Raw genomic sequence first — 13,441 nt, 5'->3', positions numbered from 1 at the left:
GTAATTCTGCGCCTGGGTATCTATCCAGATAGAGATTTACACAAAAACTTGTACAGGAATGTTTATAGCTGTTCTATTCATAATAGCCCCCAAATGAAAACAACCCAATGTCTTTCTATGGGTTGAATGGATAAACAAAAATGTTACTATTCATAGTAACAAGGAACAGACTTTTGATACATGTGACAACTTGGATGACTCTCAAAGGCATTATGTTAAATAAAAGAAGCTGGTTTTAAAAGATTACATACTGTATGACTTAATTTATGTGATAGTCACAAAAGATAAGTCTATAGGATGCAAAACAGGGGTTATGGGTATAGAGAGCATATGATTAGAAGGGCATAGCATGGGGAAATTTTTTTTTAGGGTGATGAAAATGATTTGTATCCTGTTTATATTGCTGGTTACTGACCTCTGGTGGCTCAGATGATAAAGAATCTGCCTGCAATGCAGGAGACCCAGATTAGATCCCTGGGTCAGGAAGATCCCCCGGAGAAGGAAATGGCAACCCACTCCAGTATTCTTGTCCAGAGAATCCCGTGGACAGAAGAGTCAGGTGGGCTACAGTCCAAGGGGTCACAAAGAGTCGAACACGACTGAACGACTAACACTTTCACTTTCTTTGTATTGCTGGTTACATATATCTGTACCTAAGTTCAAATTAATAGAACTGTACACCAAGATAAAAATGATTAATTTTACTGTATTTTAATTTTAAAAATTCTGTAGTGACATTTAGGTTTTTTCAAGGTCTGGAAAAATAGAGGAGTTGGTTTGTCAGCTTTTGGATTGTGTGCCTTGGGTTATTTCCCTCCTGTCTTCTGGGCTCATGATTGGGCAACAAGCAAGTTGTAAGCAACCTCCAGGAGACTGAAGGGAAATCTCCAATTAGCCAGCTGTCACCCTTGCAAACTCCAGGCAAAGAGCTCCAGGCAAAGATTTAGTGGGTGAGAAATCTTGGACTAAAAGAAAAAATGAATGTAAAAGAGATTAGAGACCTATATGGTTCATATAAACTTAATAATGTCCAAATCACCCATGGTTTTCACTTAGCTGCATTACCTTGGATTAGTTAGCTCTAGCTGGTCCCTAAAGCAAATTCTTACAGATGCTTCAGAAGTAAACCATAAAAAGTACAAAGGATTTTTAGTTCCCTACTCCCAAGCCCTGCATTCCCCTCAGGAGGGCTTCCCAGAACTGGCTGTCCTCTGCGTCTCTCTTGAGGTACCCCTTTCCCCACCTATTGCAGTCTCATCTAAGAAGGCCTGGGATCTGAACACACCATTGACTACATACCCAGCACTATCAGGTCAGAACTCATCTGGTGGATGGAAACCAATCCTTGGGACCTTCTATGATGGATGAAACATTGATACGAGCCTGTGTCTTTGATTTGAACGTTGTGGAGTCTCAAGGTCCAACTGTCCTGGTCAAAGCTTGTGCGGCCTATATACTTGGGATTAACATTATTGGGCTTCTCTTGGCCTTTGAATAGCTCATAGAGAACCAACTTATTCTGATCCTGCCAAAATATCACCAGTTCGTCCAGGCTGAGGTTTTGGGTGTTTGGAAAGTGGCATGGCAGTTCTCCAGTCTCGTTGAAGAAGGCATGATTTTTCAAGGAAGCAGCACCTGAAAAAGGAACGGTGGAAACTGGGGAAAGAGAAACAAGAGGGAAAAATAAAAATCCCAGAAACTCCATTTCTCTTTATACAATACCTAGTTACTATCTTCTCAGTAATGATCTTGAAGAAGTAGATATTAAACTCTGGAACCGTGCATACACACTGGTATGTGGAGAAAGGAAGGGGTTTTTGTCCTCATTCTACTGCTAACTGGTTGACTTTGTGCAAACTGCAACTCCTATGGAGTTTTCTTATCTGTTTAATGAATGAGTGGACTAAACATTCTGAGGTTTCTTCCAGTACTGTGGTTCTGTGAATTTAAATGCCAGAACAGGAAAAGCCAGCAGAATTATATAACTCATTCACCCATTGGTTACCTTCCTATAATCTGAATATTAATTCTTTCCACTGTAGCTGTTATAGGCTCCAGTACTTCTTCACCATGACTGAAAGTTTCCCCTTCCCTTTCCTATTCCCTAATTCCTTGGCCTGCTATGGAGAAAAGATTTCTGACCATGGTAACAAATGTGATATCCTTCCTTTCATTATGCCTTGTAGCTGGGTATCATAGTGAATAACATCTTTAAAATTCAAATAGTTCCCTTTATAGAGCTTCCCTCATGGCTGCTTCTCCCACAGCCAGCTCCTTCAAGGAGAAAAACAGTTTGGAAATGACACAAATTGTCAACCAAGGCCTCTATTCTGTAACCTCTCTAAGCTCTTTCAGAGATCAGAAAGAGAACTGGGCAAATATAATGGTTGTTTTGGGATGTGGTGGTCAAAGACCATTTTAGGTACATGAATGAAATGCTGGAAATGAATCATAAGTGGGAAGGTGAGGATGTACTTTTGGAGTATTGGGGAATCCCCAGGTACCACAAACTTGCTCTCCTCAGCATGCATGCATTTGCTTTTGGAAACTTTTTCAAACCCTAGAGAATGTGCTGGGAGGGTTCAGAGAAAGGCTTTCATTCCTGAGGGCATATTGGGGTTTATATTTGGGCCACATAACTCCTTAAATGCAATGGATTATAGGGTTTTTGTAGAATTTATTCTGGATCACAGAATTACTTGAAACTTGCCAAGAAATTAAGTTGTGGTTAGTGAGAAGTACAGGGTTAGGTGGTGAAATGCTGTTTCTCAGTTAACGTGAAGTTAGATGCCACTTTGGGAAGGGAATTAGGATGGTTCTAATTAAGCTTCGTCATTCCAGACTTCAGTAAAGGGATGTTGACATTAAGGAGGAAAGGAGAGGTAGGTTGGTGAGGGAGATGAGAGATGTTACTTGAGGTGTTCTTGGGTGGTGGTAGGAGAACTTAAACTGAAATGATCAATGGGTTTCTCTTCTTAAGGGAAATGGGTTTTTCTTGCTAAAAGAGAAATATTAGTGATATGCACTTGGCAAAACTGAAGTGTGTGCAGAGTAGCCCAGTGAGAATGGATAAGCAAGGAGGGGGTTGGGGTGGTCTTGAACTCTATGGGAAGGGACTCCAGGCATCAGTGAAAGTCTGAACAAGTTCGAATCATTGCTTGTTGCATTATACTCACTAGAACACTGTGAAGCCTTTGAAAGTATAAAGTACAGTCTCTGTACAGCATGCATTCTCATATTGGAGAAGGTGGGAAAATCTACCCGGGTACTTGGAACAGTGAAAGGGGAACTTAAAGACGACTTTCTGCATTCAGTAACCTTACCAGGCACTCCTGGGATAATGCTGTTCCTTTGCTAAACTTTGAACGATAATTGCAAGGACTGATGTTGAGGCTGAAACTCCAATATTTTGGCCACCTGATGCGAAGAGCTGACTCATTGGAAAAGACCCTGATGCTGGGAAAGATTGAGGGCAGGAGGAGAAGGGGATGACAGAGGGTGAGATGGTTGGATGGCATCATTGACTCGATGGACATGGGTTTGGGTGGACTCCAGGAGTTGGTTATGGACAGGGAGGCCTGGCGTGCTGTGGTTCATAGGGTTGCAAAGAGTTGGACATGACTGAGCGACTGAACTGAACTGAACTGAATGATAATCTAAGGGTGCCACCTGCTGTAAAAGCTTCTAGCAACTATCTCTGGGAAAACTCATGCTGGTTTTACCACACATTTGCCATATGATATAGAGCAGATGACCTAGTAGAGAAACCAAATACATAGTTGAAAATTCTGTCAGTTAACTGACATGGTATATTATTACTCAGCAGTCAGTTGTGCCTCTAGCTGGGAAATTACTTTGCCTTTGGCTTCTTCTGTCTTCCTGATTTAGGGTTGCATCTCCACACAGCCTCACAGTAATTCTTCTCCTGCCTGCCTGCTCTCTCCACTGACGGACGCGTCCATGGCCCAGGCTCCCTCTCTCAAAGATAAGAAGGAATTTTTCTTCCACCCATCCAACCGCTCCCTTCTCATCTAACAACCGAAAGTGTGGTCTGTAAATGCAGTATCTCTAGCCCTACCCCAGACCTTCTGAGCCTGCATTTGAAATAGACCTCCAGTTTGAAAAGCCGCAGTAGAGTATTTCTATCTCTGTCTCCAGTGGAAAAGAGTGATGATGAAATAGGAAAAATCTGTTTCCACCCATCCCTCCCCAAACCTTCTCTCTTTACCCTGGAGTGGAAACCACTCTGAAGTCCCTTTTGAGTGGAACTGAAAGTATTTCACAACTTAGACTCCATAGTTCCCCACCAACCACTGGCTTCCATGACTTAACTCGGAGATATGCATACTAATCACTTCTCTGACGATATAGGGAAGATTTAGCTCAAAGTCTGCTCTCTCTAAGTGGCTTCAGGCTTCCCTGTTATGACCCTAAACTTAAGGCCACCCAGATACTGTACTCACTGGGCTCCCCTGGAGGTTAAACATTGAGATTCTCTTCCCTGGCACTTGAGTCATAGAAATGGTCTGGGTCTAGTTATAACCGGCTTCCCAGGTGATGCTAGTGGAAAAGCACCCATCTGCCAGTGCTGGAGACATAAGGGATCCCTGGATCAGGAAGATCTCCTGGAGGAGGAAATGGCAACCTGCTCCAGTTTTCTTGCCTGAAAAATCCCCTAGACAGAGGAGCCTGGCAGGCTACAGTCCATAGAGTCGCAAAGAGTCAGATATAATTCAAGTGACTTAGCACATAGCACATGTTAGGAGATGGTCACTCAAGAATCCATCTAGACACCTCCCAAATCAGCTGGAGACATTTCTTTCAAAAATGCCTCTATCAGGAAGACATTGCTGATAAAGTCCACTTTATCAGCTGAGGATTGTCACCAAGATACTGTTTGGCTGTCACACAGAAACTATAGTCTTCTAAACTTGTGAGGTCTCTGACCCCAGCCAGGACTTCAGTTTTCCCCAGCTACTACCCAAATGCATATCTTATGTTTTCTAGGTCATCTCTTCCTCATATTACTATGCTTATCTGTATTCATGAATTTCCCTTCTTTTACTAAACTTACTTCAAAGCTCTACCAGTGTCATTCCATTGTCATAAACTCTTTTATGTCTTCAGCCTCTTCATCAAATGTTTCCCATAAGGTTGTGCTTTTGCCCCCAGCCACTACTTGTTTCATGACACTTTACAGGGACCTTTAGTAACACTCTTCCCCCTTTGAGGTGTTCTCTTCTTTCACTGCTCTTAGCTACTAATCATTTGTCACTACTTCCTTACTCACTGAAGATTTTTGGCATTAGATGCAAGGTCTTTCTAATCAATTGTTCCTATCAAATATCAAAGGTGGCTTTGGCATGGATAAGTTTACCAGCAACCATGCCTCAATGTTCTTTGATCTTTGCCCCTTGAAAGATCTTTATCCACAGGCTATTTCAGCAACTCCTTTCCCGTGACATAATCCTAAATCTTATTGCTAAGAACATCTCTGTCCCTATAATCTTAAACCTCAATGTGCCAATCTCTGTCTGCAAGATACCATCTTCCAAGATTTGCTCTTGATTACCTTCATCTGTTCCTCAACTTCCTCATGACTTCAACTCTATCCAGTCTATACCCTATAATGCAGGGCTTTCCAAAAGCAGTCTCTTAATAGTATGACTAAGATACTTAATTTCATCTTACTTAATTTTAGATAATTTAAATTTAAATAGCCACATGTGGTTAGTGGCTATCATATTGGATAGTACAGCAATAGAGTACTTTTTCGATCATTCCTTTGCAAGCAACTTCCACAAACGTGCCCTTTTGTGCAGATTTCATTCCAAGAGCAATCTACTTTTGATCTACATATCTGTTCTTATGACTGAATGTTTGAACACTCCTGGAGAAAATTATTCAATTAATTAGACTCGTGACATTACAAATCACGTGTCTCTAGTTCACTTAACTTGGCCTCTGGGCTGCTCACTCTACTTGGTAAACCCTTTCCCTTCCTCCCAGCAGTTATTTCAGCAGTACCCTCTGCTACTGCTTGTAGTTCCTCTTTCTCTTAGAGTTAACTTTTCTGAAAGACTAAATAAAAGACCTACAAGACCTTTTAGAACTAACACCCCAAAAAGATGTCCTTTTCATTATAGGGGACTGGAATGCAAAAGTAGGAAGTCAAGAAACAGCTGAAGTAACAGGCAAATTTGGCCTTGGAATACGGAATGAAGTAGGGCAAAGACTAATAGAGTTTTGGCATGAAAATGCACTGGTCATAACACCCTCTTCCAACAACACAAGAGAAGACTCTATACATGGACATCACCAGATGGTCAACACTGAAATCAGGTTGATTATATTCTTTGCAGCCAAAGATGGAGAAGCTCTATACAGTCAGCAAAAACAAGACCAGGAGCTGACTGTGGCTCAGACCATGAACTCCTTATTGCCAAATTCAGACTGAAATTGAAGAAAGTATGGAAAACCACTAGACCATTCAGGTATGACCTAAATCAAATCCCTTATGATTATACAGTGGAAGTGAGAAATAGATTTAAGGGCCTAGATCTGATAGATAGAGTGCCTGATGACGTATGGAATGAGGTTCGTGACATTGTACAGGAGACAGGGATTAAGACCATTCCCATAGAAAAGAAATGCAAAAAAGCAAAAGGGCTGTCTGGGGAGGCCTTACAAATAGCTGTGAAAAGAAGAGAAGCCAAAAGCAAAGGAGAAAAGGAAAGATATAAGCATCTGAATGCAGAGTTCCAAAGAATAGCAAGAAGAGATAAGAAAGCCTTCTTCAGTGACCAATGCAAAGAAATAGAGGAAAACAACAGAATGGGAAAGACTAGGGATCTCTTCAAGAAAATCAGAGATACCAAAGGAACATTTCATGCAAACATGAGCTTGATAAAGGACAGAAATGGTATGGACCTAACAGGAGCAGAAGATATTAAGAAGAGATGGCAAGAATACACAGAAGAACTGTACAAAAATATCTTCACGACCCAGATAATCACAATGGTGTGATCACTGACCTAGAGCCAGACATCCTGGAATGTGAAGTCAAGTGGGCCTTAGAAAGCATCACTACGAACAAAGCTAGTGGAGGTGATGGAATTCCAGTTGAGCTATTCCAAATCCTGAAAGATGATGCTGTGAAAGTGCTGCACTCAATATGCCAGCACATTTGGAAAACTCAGCAGTGGCCACAGGACTGGAAAAGGTCAGTTTTCATTTCAATCCCAAAGAAAGGCAATGCCAAAGAATGCTCAAACTACCACACAATTGCACTCATCTCACATGCTAGTAAAGTAATGCTGAAAATTCTCCAAGCCAGGCTTCAGCAATATGTGAACCGTGAACTTCCTGATGTTCAAGCTGGTTTTAGAAAAGGCAGAGGAACCAGAGATCAAATTGCCAACATCTGCTGGGTCATCAAAAAACAAGAGAGTTCCAGAAAAACATCTATTTCTGCTTTATTGACTATGCCAAAGCCTTTGACCATGTGGATCACAATAAACTGGAAAATTCTGAAAGAGATGGGAATACCAGACCACCTGATCTGCCTCTTGAGAAATTGGTATGCAGGTCAGGAAGCAACAGTTAGAACTGGACATGGAACAACAGACTGGTTCCAAATAGGAAAAGGAGTTCATCAAGGCTGTATATTGTCACCCTGTTTATTTAACTTCTATGCAGAGTACATCATGAGAAACGCTGGACTGGAAGAAACACAAGCTGGAATCAAGATTGCTGGGAGAAATATCAATAACCTCAGATATGCAGATGACACCACCCTTATGGCAGAAAGTGAAGAGGAACTCAAAAGCCTCTTGATGAAAGTGAAAGTGGAGAGTGAAAAAGTTGGCTTAAAGCTCAACATTCAGAAAACAAAGATCATGGCATCCGGTCCCACCACTTCATGGGAAATAGATGGGGAAACAGTGGAAACAATGTCGGGCTTATTTTTCTGGGCTCCAAAATCACTACAGATGGTGACTGCAACCATGAAATTAAAAGACGCTTACTCCTTGGAAGGAAAGTTATGACCAACCTAGATAGCATATTCAAAAGCAGAGACATTACTTTGCCAACAAAGGTTCATCTAGTCAAGGCTATGGTTTTTCCTGTGGTCATGTATAGATGTGAGAGTTGGATTGTGAAGAAGGCTGAGTGCCGAAGAATTGATGCTTTTGAACTGTGGTGTTGGAGAAGACTCTTGCGAGTCCCTTGGACTGCAAGGAGATCCAACCAATCCATTCTGAAGGAGATCAGCCCTGGGATTTCTTTGGAAGGAATGATGCTAAAGCTGAAACTCCAGTGCTTTGGCCACCTCATGGGAAGAGTTGACTCACTGGAAAAGACTCTGATGCTGGGAGGGATTGGGGGCAGGAGGAGAAGGGGACGACAGAGGATAAGATGGCTGGATGGCATCGCTGACTCGATGGACGTGAGTCTGAGTGAACTCCAGGAGTTGGTGATGGACAGGGAGGCCTGGCGTGCTGCGATTCATGGGGTCGCAAAGAGTTGGACATGACTGAGCGACTGATCTGATCTGATCTGAAGCAGTGATTGCTGTCTCCACCCCTGCCTCTGTCTCCACCTCACTGATGAAACTTCCCTGGCAAATGTTGTCATTGTCTTCCCCCCATTGTTAAATGCAGAACACTTTTTAGACCTTATCTTATCTGACCACATTGTTGAACACTGCACTGTCGGCTGCCTCTCCTTCTTGAAACTCCATTCTTTCCCAAACTCTGACATCCTGGTCAATTTCCTCTCATCATCCCTTAAGTAGTGACTAGGGCACGGATGGTTCTCCAGGAGTTTTCATGACTGAGATGATATTTCTGTTAAGACTAGCTTTGCTTTGATCTCATGCTCACTGTGGATCCCATATAGATATAAATACATACACAGTTATGTATATATATTATAGGTATATAATATATATAAAAATATATATTATATATATATTTTATAAAAATATATAAATGTATATTTTATATTTTATAAAATATATAACTATATTTTATAACATTTTATATTTTATATATTATAATATATATTATATATTTTATAAATATGTATTTTATATTATATTTATATTTTATATATAAAATAAATATTTTATATTTAAATAAATTTATATTTAAATAAATATTTATATAAAATATATATTATAATATAATATATTTTTATATATTTTATAAATATATATTTAAATATAAAATAAATATTTTATATTTAAATAAATATGTAATATAAATATATATTTTATATATAATATATATAAATTTATATTTATATAATTATATATTTATATTTATATAATTTATATATTAATATAAATATATATTTTTATAAATTATATGTATGTTTTATATATTTTTATAAATATATATTTTATAAATATATATTTTATATTATATATATTATATATAATAAATATTTTATACTTAAATAAATCTCCCTACTTATACCCTTGTTCCCAAATCTAATTCCTTAAGCCCAATTGATCCTTAAAAATGCATCTCAGATAGTATAACACTCCTGTCCAAAAGTCTCTGATGACTTCTCATCATTCTGAAAATTATATCCAAATCCTTTCCCATCACGCTGAGAACTATACCCCAATCCTTCCCGTGACCTATGAAGTCTTATGTAACCTGGTACCTTGCAGACGTCTTCCCTTCACTTACTCTGCCCCAGCCATACACTGGCTTCCTTGTCAATCCTCCAAAAGGCCAGGCACACTCTATTCCAAGGCCTCACCACTTCAGTCTTTTTGCACAGCCAAAAAGACATTGCAGTCTTGAAATGGAGTTGCAGTCAAGGATTTGCTCCCTTCACCGGCCAGTCACACTCTTTTACATATTTGTATCTGTAGCCCAGGCACCTTTGTTTTGCAGTTTATTTGGGGCCTTGGGCAGAGGTCTTCAGAAGATGCCTCTGCTGAGGCTGCCTTATGTTTGGAGACATTTTCACCTTGCAGGCTTACTTTTCCCCAGCAGACCCAGTATTTCCATTCTGAGCCCTTCCCCCTCATCCTTCCTTTCCACCTCTCCCCAGGGTCCATAAAACTGCTGGAGCCTTTTGATCTGAGTGCCCTCAACAGCCTGAAGACCCCCATGTCTGTACTGATCTACTTGATTCTTGACTGGTCTGCTGCACAGAGAGAGAAAGAAATGAAAATGTGGAAAAACAGGTTAAGAGTTCAGAGGAGTTAGTCTGAGAAGTACTGCTGCTGCTGCTGCTGCTGCTAAGTCGCTTCAGTCGTGTCCGACTCTGTGCGACCCCATAGATGGCAGCCCACCAGGCTCCTCCATCCCTGGGATTCTCCAGGCAAGAACACTGGAGTGGGTTGCCATTTCCCTCTCCAATGCATGAAAGTGAAAAGTGAAAGTGAAGTCACTCAGTCGTGTCCGACTCTTAGCGACGCCATGGACTGCAGCCCACCAGGCTCCTCCGTCCATGGGATTTTCCAGGCAAGAGTACTGGAGTGGGGTTTCATCGCCTTCTCCGAGAGAAGTACTAGTAGTTCCTAAAAGAAGAGAATGGGAGGAATGGTAGAGAAACAATATTTAAAGAGATAAAGATTGTGATTATTCAAAACTGAGAAAGACACAAGTCCTTAGATCAGAAATGCATACTCAGTACCATGACAATAAATGAAGATAAATGACAATAAATCTGCACCTAGATATACTATGGTAAAGCTGCTAAACAAAAAATATCAAATACTTTTTCAAATTTACAAAGAAAAAGAGAATCATTCTTAAAAAAAAAAAAATGAAGAAAGAACACCTATAAAACAATGACAATTAGAATGAAAACTCCTCAGCAACCATAAATCAAATAAGACAAAGGGGGCAGTTACTTCTGAATGAATAAAACACACACATACAAATAAAGCAAATTACAGCATTTTGACTCACTGGACTAATACAGTTTCAAAAATTATAAAACTGAAAGGAACTTAGGAACTTGAGAAAGTGTGTATGAAACAATACTGAATAAAACATTCAGGGATTTGCATGTATATTGTGGTCACAACTATACATAACTATTTTTACTCTCTTGCCTGTTAACTTTATTGTAAGGACCAGAGAAGTGATTTTTAAATGGTACAGGGAGCTGAATACTTTTTAATAGAGACATCTACAGGGAGAAGGAATGAAAGAAAGTGAAAATGAAAAGAATGGGTAAATACTGTTAGAGGATGTTGAAAGAGTTTTTTGTAATTTTGAGATCCTGGAATTTGGCCCTATGGCTGGCAATGGCCATAAAGGAAGGGCTACAAGTGTTTTGTTTCTGTGAATCTCAGCATACCCAGGGGACTGAGTTGCATACTTTGGAGATGGTATTAAGATCTCTCACAAAGGAAAAACAAGCTACAATCTCTCAAACTCTTGCCTCTTCCTAAAGTAGTTTGTTTGCCATTGGAGCCTCTCTGTTACCTACAAATATCACCCCTGCTCTCAATCAACCCTATACTTACCCTATTCAGTGACCATCTTCCACCAAATTAACTTGTCAGACAGCCCATTCTCTCTGGAATCTACTAAACATTAAAATGATCCACTACTTCAGAAGTAAGATTCTCCCTACTGGGAAGCATACATGTATTTCAAAGATCCCTGAAACAGTACCTTAATTTTAAAGGAGTGACTCCAAAAGGAAAACCATGAGGCTTCATGACACTTCTTTGGGAATTTGGGAATTAGGTCTGAACTATCTATCCACCTCTGTGATTATAGTGACCACTATAACAGCAAGAGGAAGTGGGAGTCAAAGTAACCATATAAATATGCAACCACCCATATAGGAACCTGGACAAATCCGGGGGAAACAATAAACCTTTACACCAGATACAAAACGAAGGTTTGAGCCAATTTTATGTAAATCTTAAAAGTGAAGGAATAACCCCCAACTACTCCTGGTATATAAATTGTTCAACCAGAAGTATTGTTCAAGAGAAATGAGAAGCCCTAGGACCCAGAGAACCTCCAGACAATAAGAGAGCATCCTTCAGAAGTCAAACTAAGAAGAAGCTTCCTCCTGATGTGTAAACTATTGATTTCCCAAATACCACTCTGACTCCAGATTTAAGTATTACTGGAGGTGCTGGGATTGCAGCAAACAGAGCTGGACAGTTAGAGGTACCTTTGCTACTGGCAGCTCAACATTCCTTTAGCTTTATAAGCACAGATTATAATCTAAACACAAATTATAATCTAATAAATACAAATTAGAATCTAATTCTGCAAGAAGGCTGCCTTCTTGCCCTTTAAGGTTTCAAACTCTCATTCAATTTTTGCCTCATGGGCAGAGTCAGCAAACACACTGTCTGATTTCCATGACTAGGGGAAGACACAAAACATATTAGGGGGAAAAGGAGAAACAGAATTATTTCACTGCACTGTTTTATATCTGCTGTCAAATGAATTATTTAGCCCTGTGTTTTTGCTGGGTCAATTGCATCCCCTTTCTCCCTTTGGACGCCTGCCTCTGAGCCTGTCACTGCTCACCAGCCCAGTAAGCAGAGATGTGCCCTGAGAAGGAAGATGAGATTCAGATGGATTCCTTTTCATTCTTTACATAAGAATGAAATCTGTTTTGTTGTTGTTGCTATTTTTAATCCTGTGTGAAGTACTGGCAATGTTATCTTCTAATCAAGTGTCACTGTCTTCTATCCCACTTTAAATTTGTACTGCCAAAAATATAACCACTATTCTCTCATCACCATAAAGCTTAAATGACTTCCATTTGGGGGAGTGAGAGGGAGAGGGTGGGAAGATTTGGGAGAATGGCATTGAAACATGTAAAATATCATGTATGAAACGAGATGCCAGTCCAGGTTCAATGCACGATACTGGATGCTTGGGGCTAGTGCACTGGGACGACCCAGAGGGATGGTATGGGGAGGGAGGAGGGAGGAGGGTTCAGGATGGGGAGCACATGTATACCTGTGATGGATTCATTTTGATATTTGGCAAAACTAATACAATTATGTAAAGTTTAAAAATAAAATAAAATTAAAAAAAATATTTAGAAATTCAAAAAAATAAAATAAAATAAAATTTCAGTATTGATAACTCTTTTCAGAAGTTAGGAAGTGTCCAAGCAGTTTCAAATGCAAAGCCAGGGCAAAAGTGACACCTGGACTCAATTTTGGTAAGGTTTCTCAGTTTTATTTTCACTTTCCATACACAGAGTCAGAAAGTTTAGGGGGAAAAGGGGTAAATGATATCTCAATTCAGACTTTTCTGAAAATTTGTCTTTAGGCCATTTTTTTTCTTCCCTCCCAAGTCATAAGACCTGGGGCTGGTCACTGTATGAGAAAGACCAGGGACCAAGCTGTAGGGACAGCTAAGGTATTGACTGCAGGGAACTTGGAGGATGTGTTTGATGGGAAAATTGTGAACTTGACTGAGGCACA

At 39.9% G+C, this 13,441-nt stretch overlaps 1 protein-coding gene across 3 annotated transcripts in view; it reads right to left on the bottom strand.

The window, feature by feature from the left end:
- CD86 (CD86 molecule) overlaps positions 1–13,441 on the bottom strand; it is a 66,994-nt gene that overhangs the window by 15,242 nt on the left and 38,311 nt on the right. For 2 of the 3 annotated variants that reach the window (XM_027533644.1, XM_027533794.1), the window contains exon 3: positions 1,300–1,656. In XM_027533644.1, the coding sequence (XP_027389445.1) occupies positions 1,300–1,656 (357 nt within the window). The remainder of the gene's footprint in view (positions 1–1,299; positions 1,657–13,441) is intronic. The other variant, XM_027533716.1, reaches the window with a different exon arrangement.

Source organism: Bos indicus x Bos taurus, chromosome 1 (genome assembly GCF_003369695.1).
Source record: "Bos indicus x Bos taurus breed Angus x Brahman F1 hybrid chromosome 1, Bos_hybrid_MaternalHap_v2.0, whole genome shotgun sequence".
NCBI classification, from domain to species: Eukaryota; Metazoa; Chordata; class Mammalia; order Artiodactyla; family Bovidae; genus Bos; species Bos indicus x Bos taurus.
The sequence above is the reverse complement of the archived record's forward strand: the minus strand, read 5'-3'. Positions and strand labels throughout refer to the sequence as shown.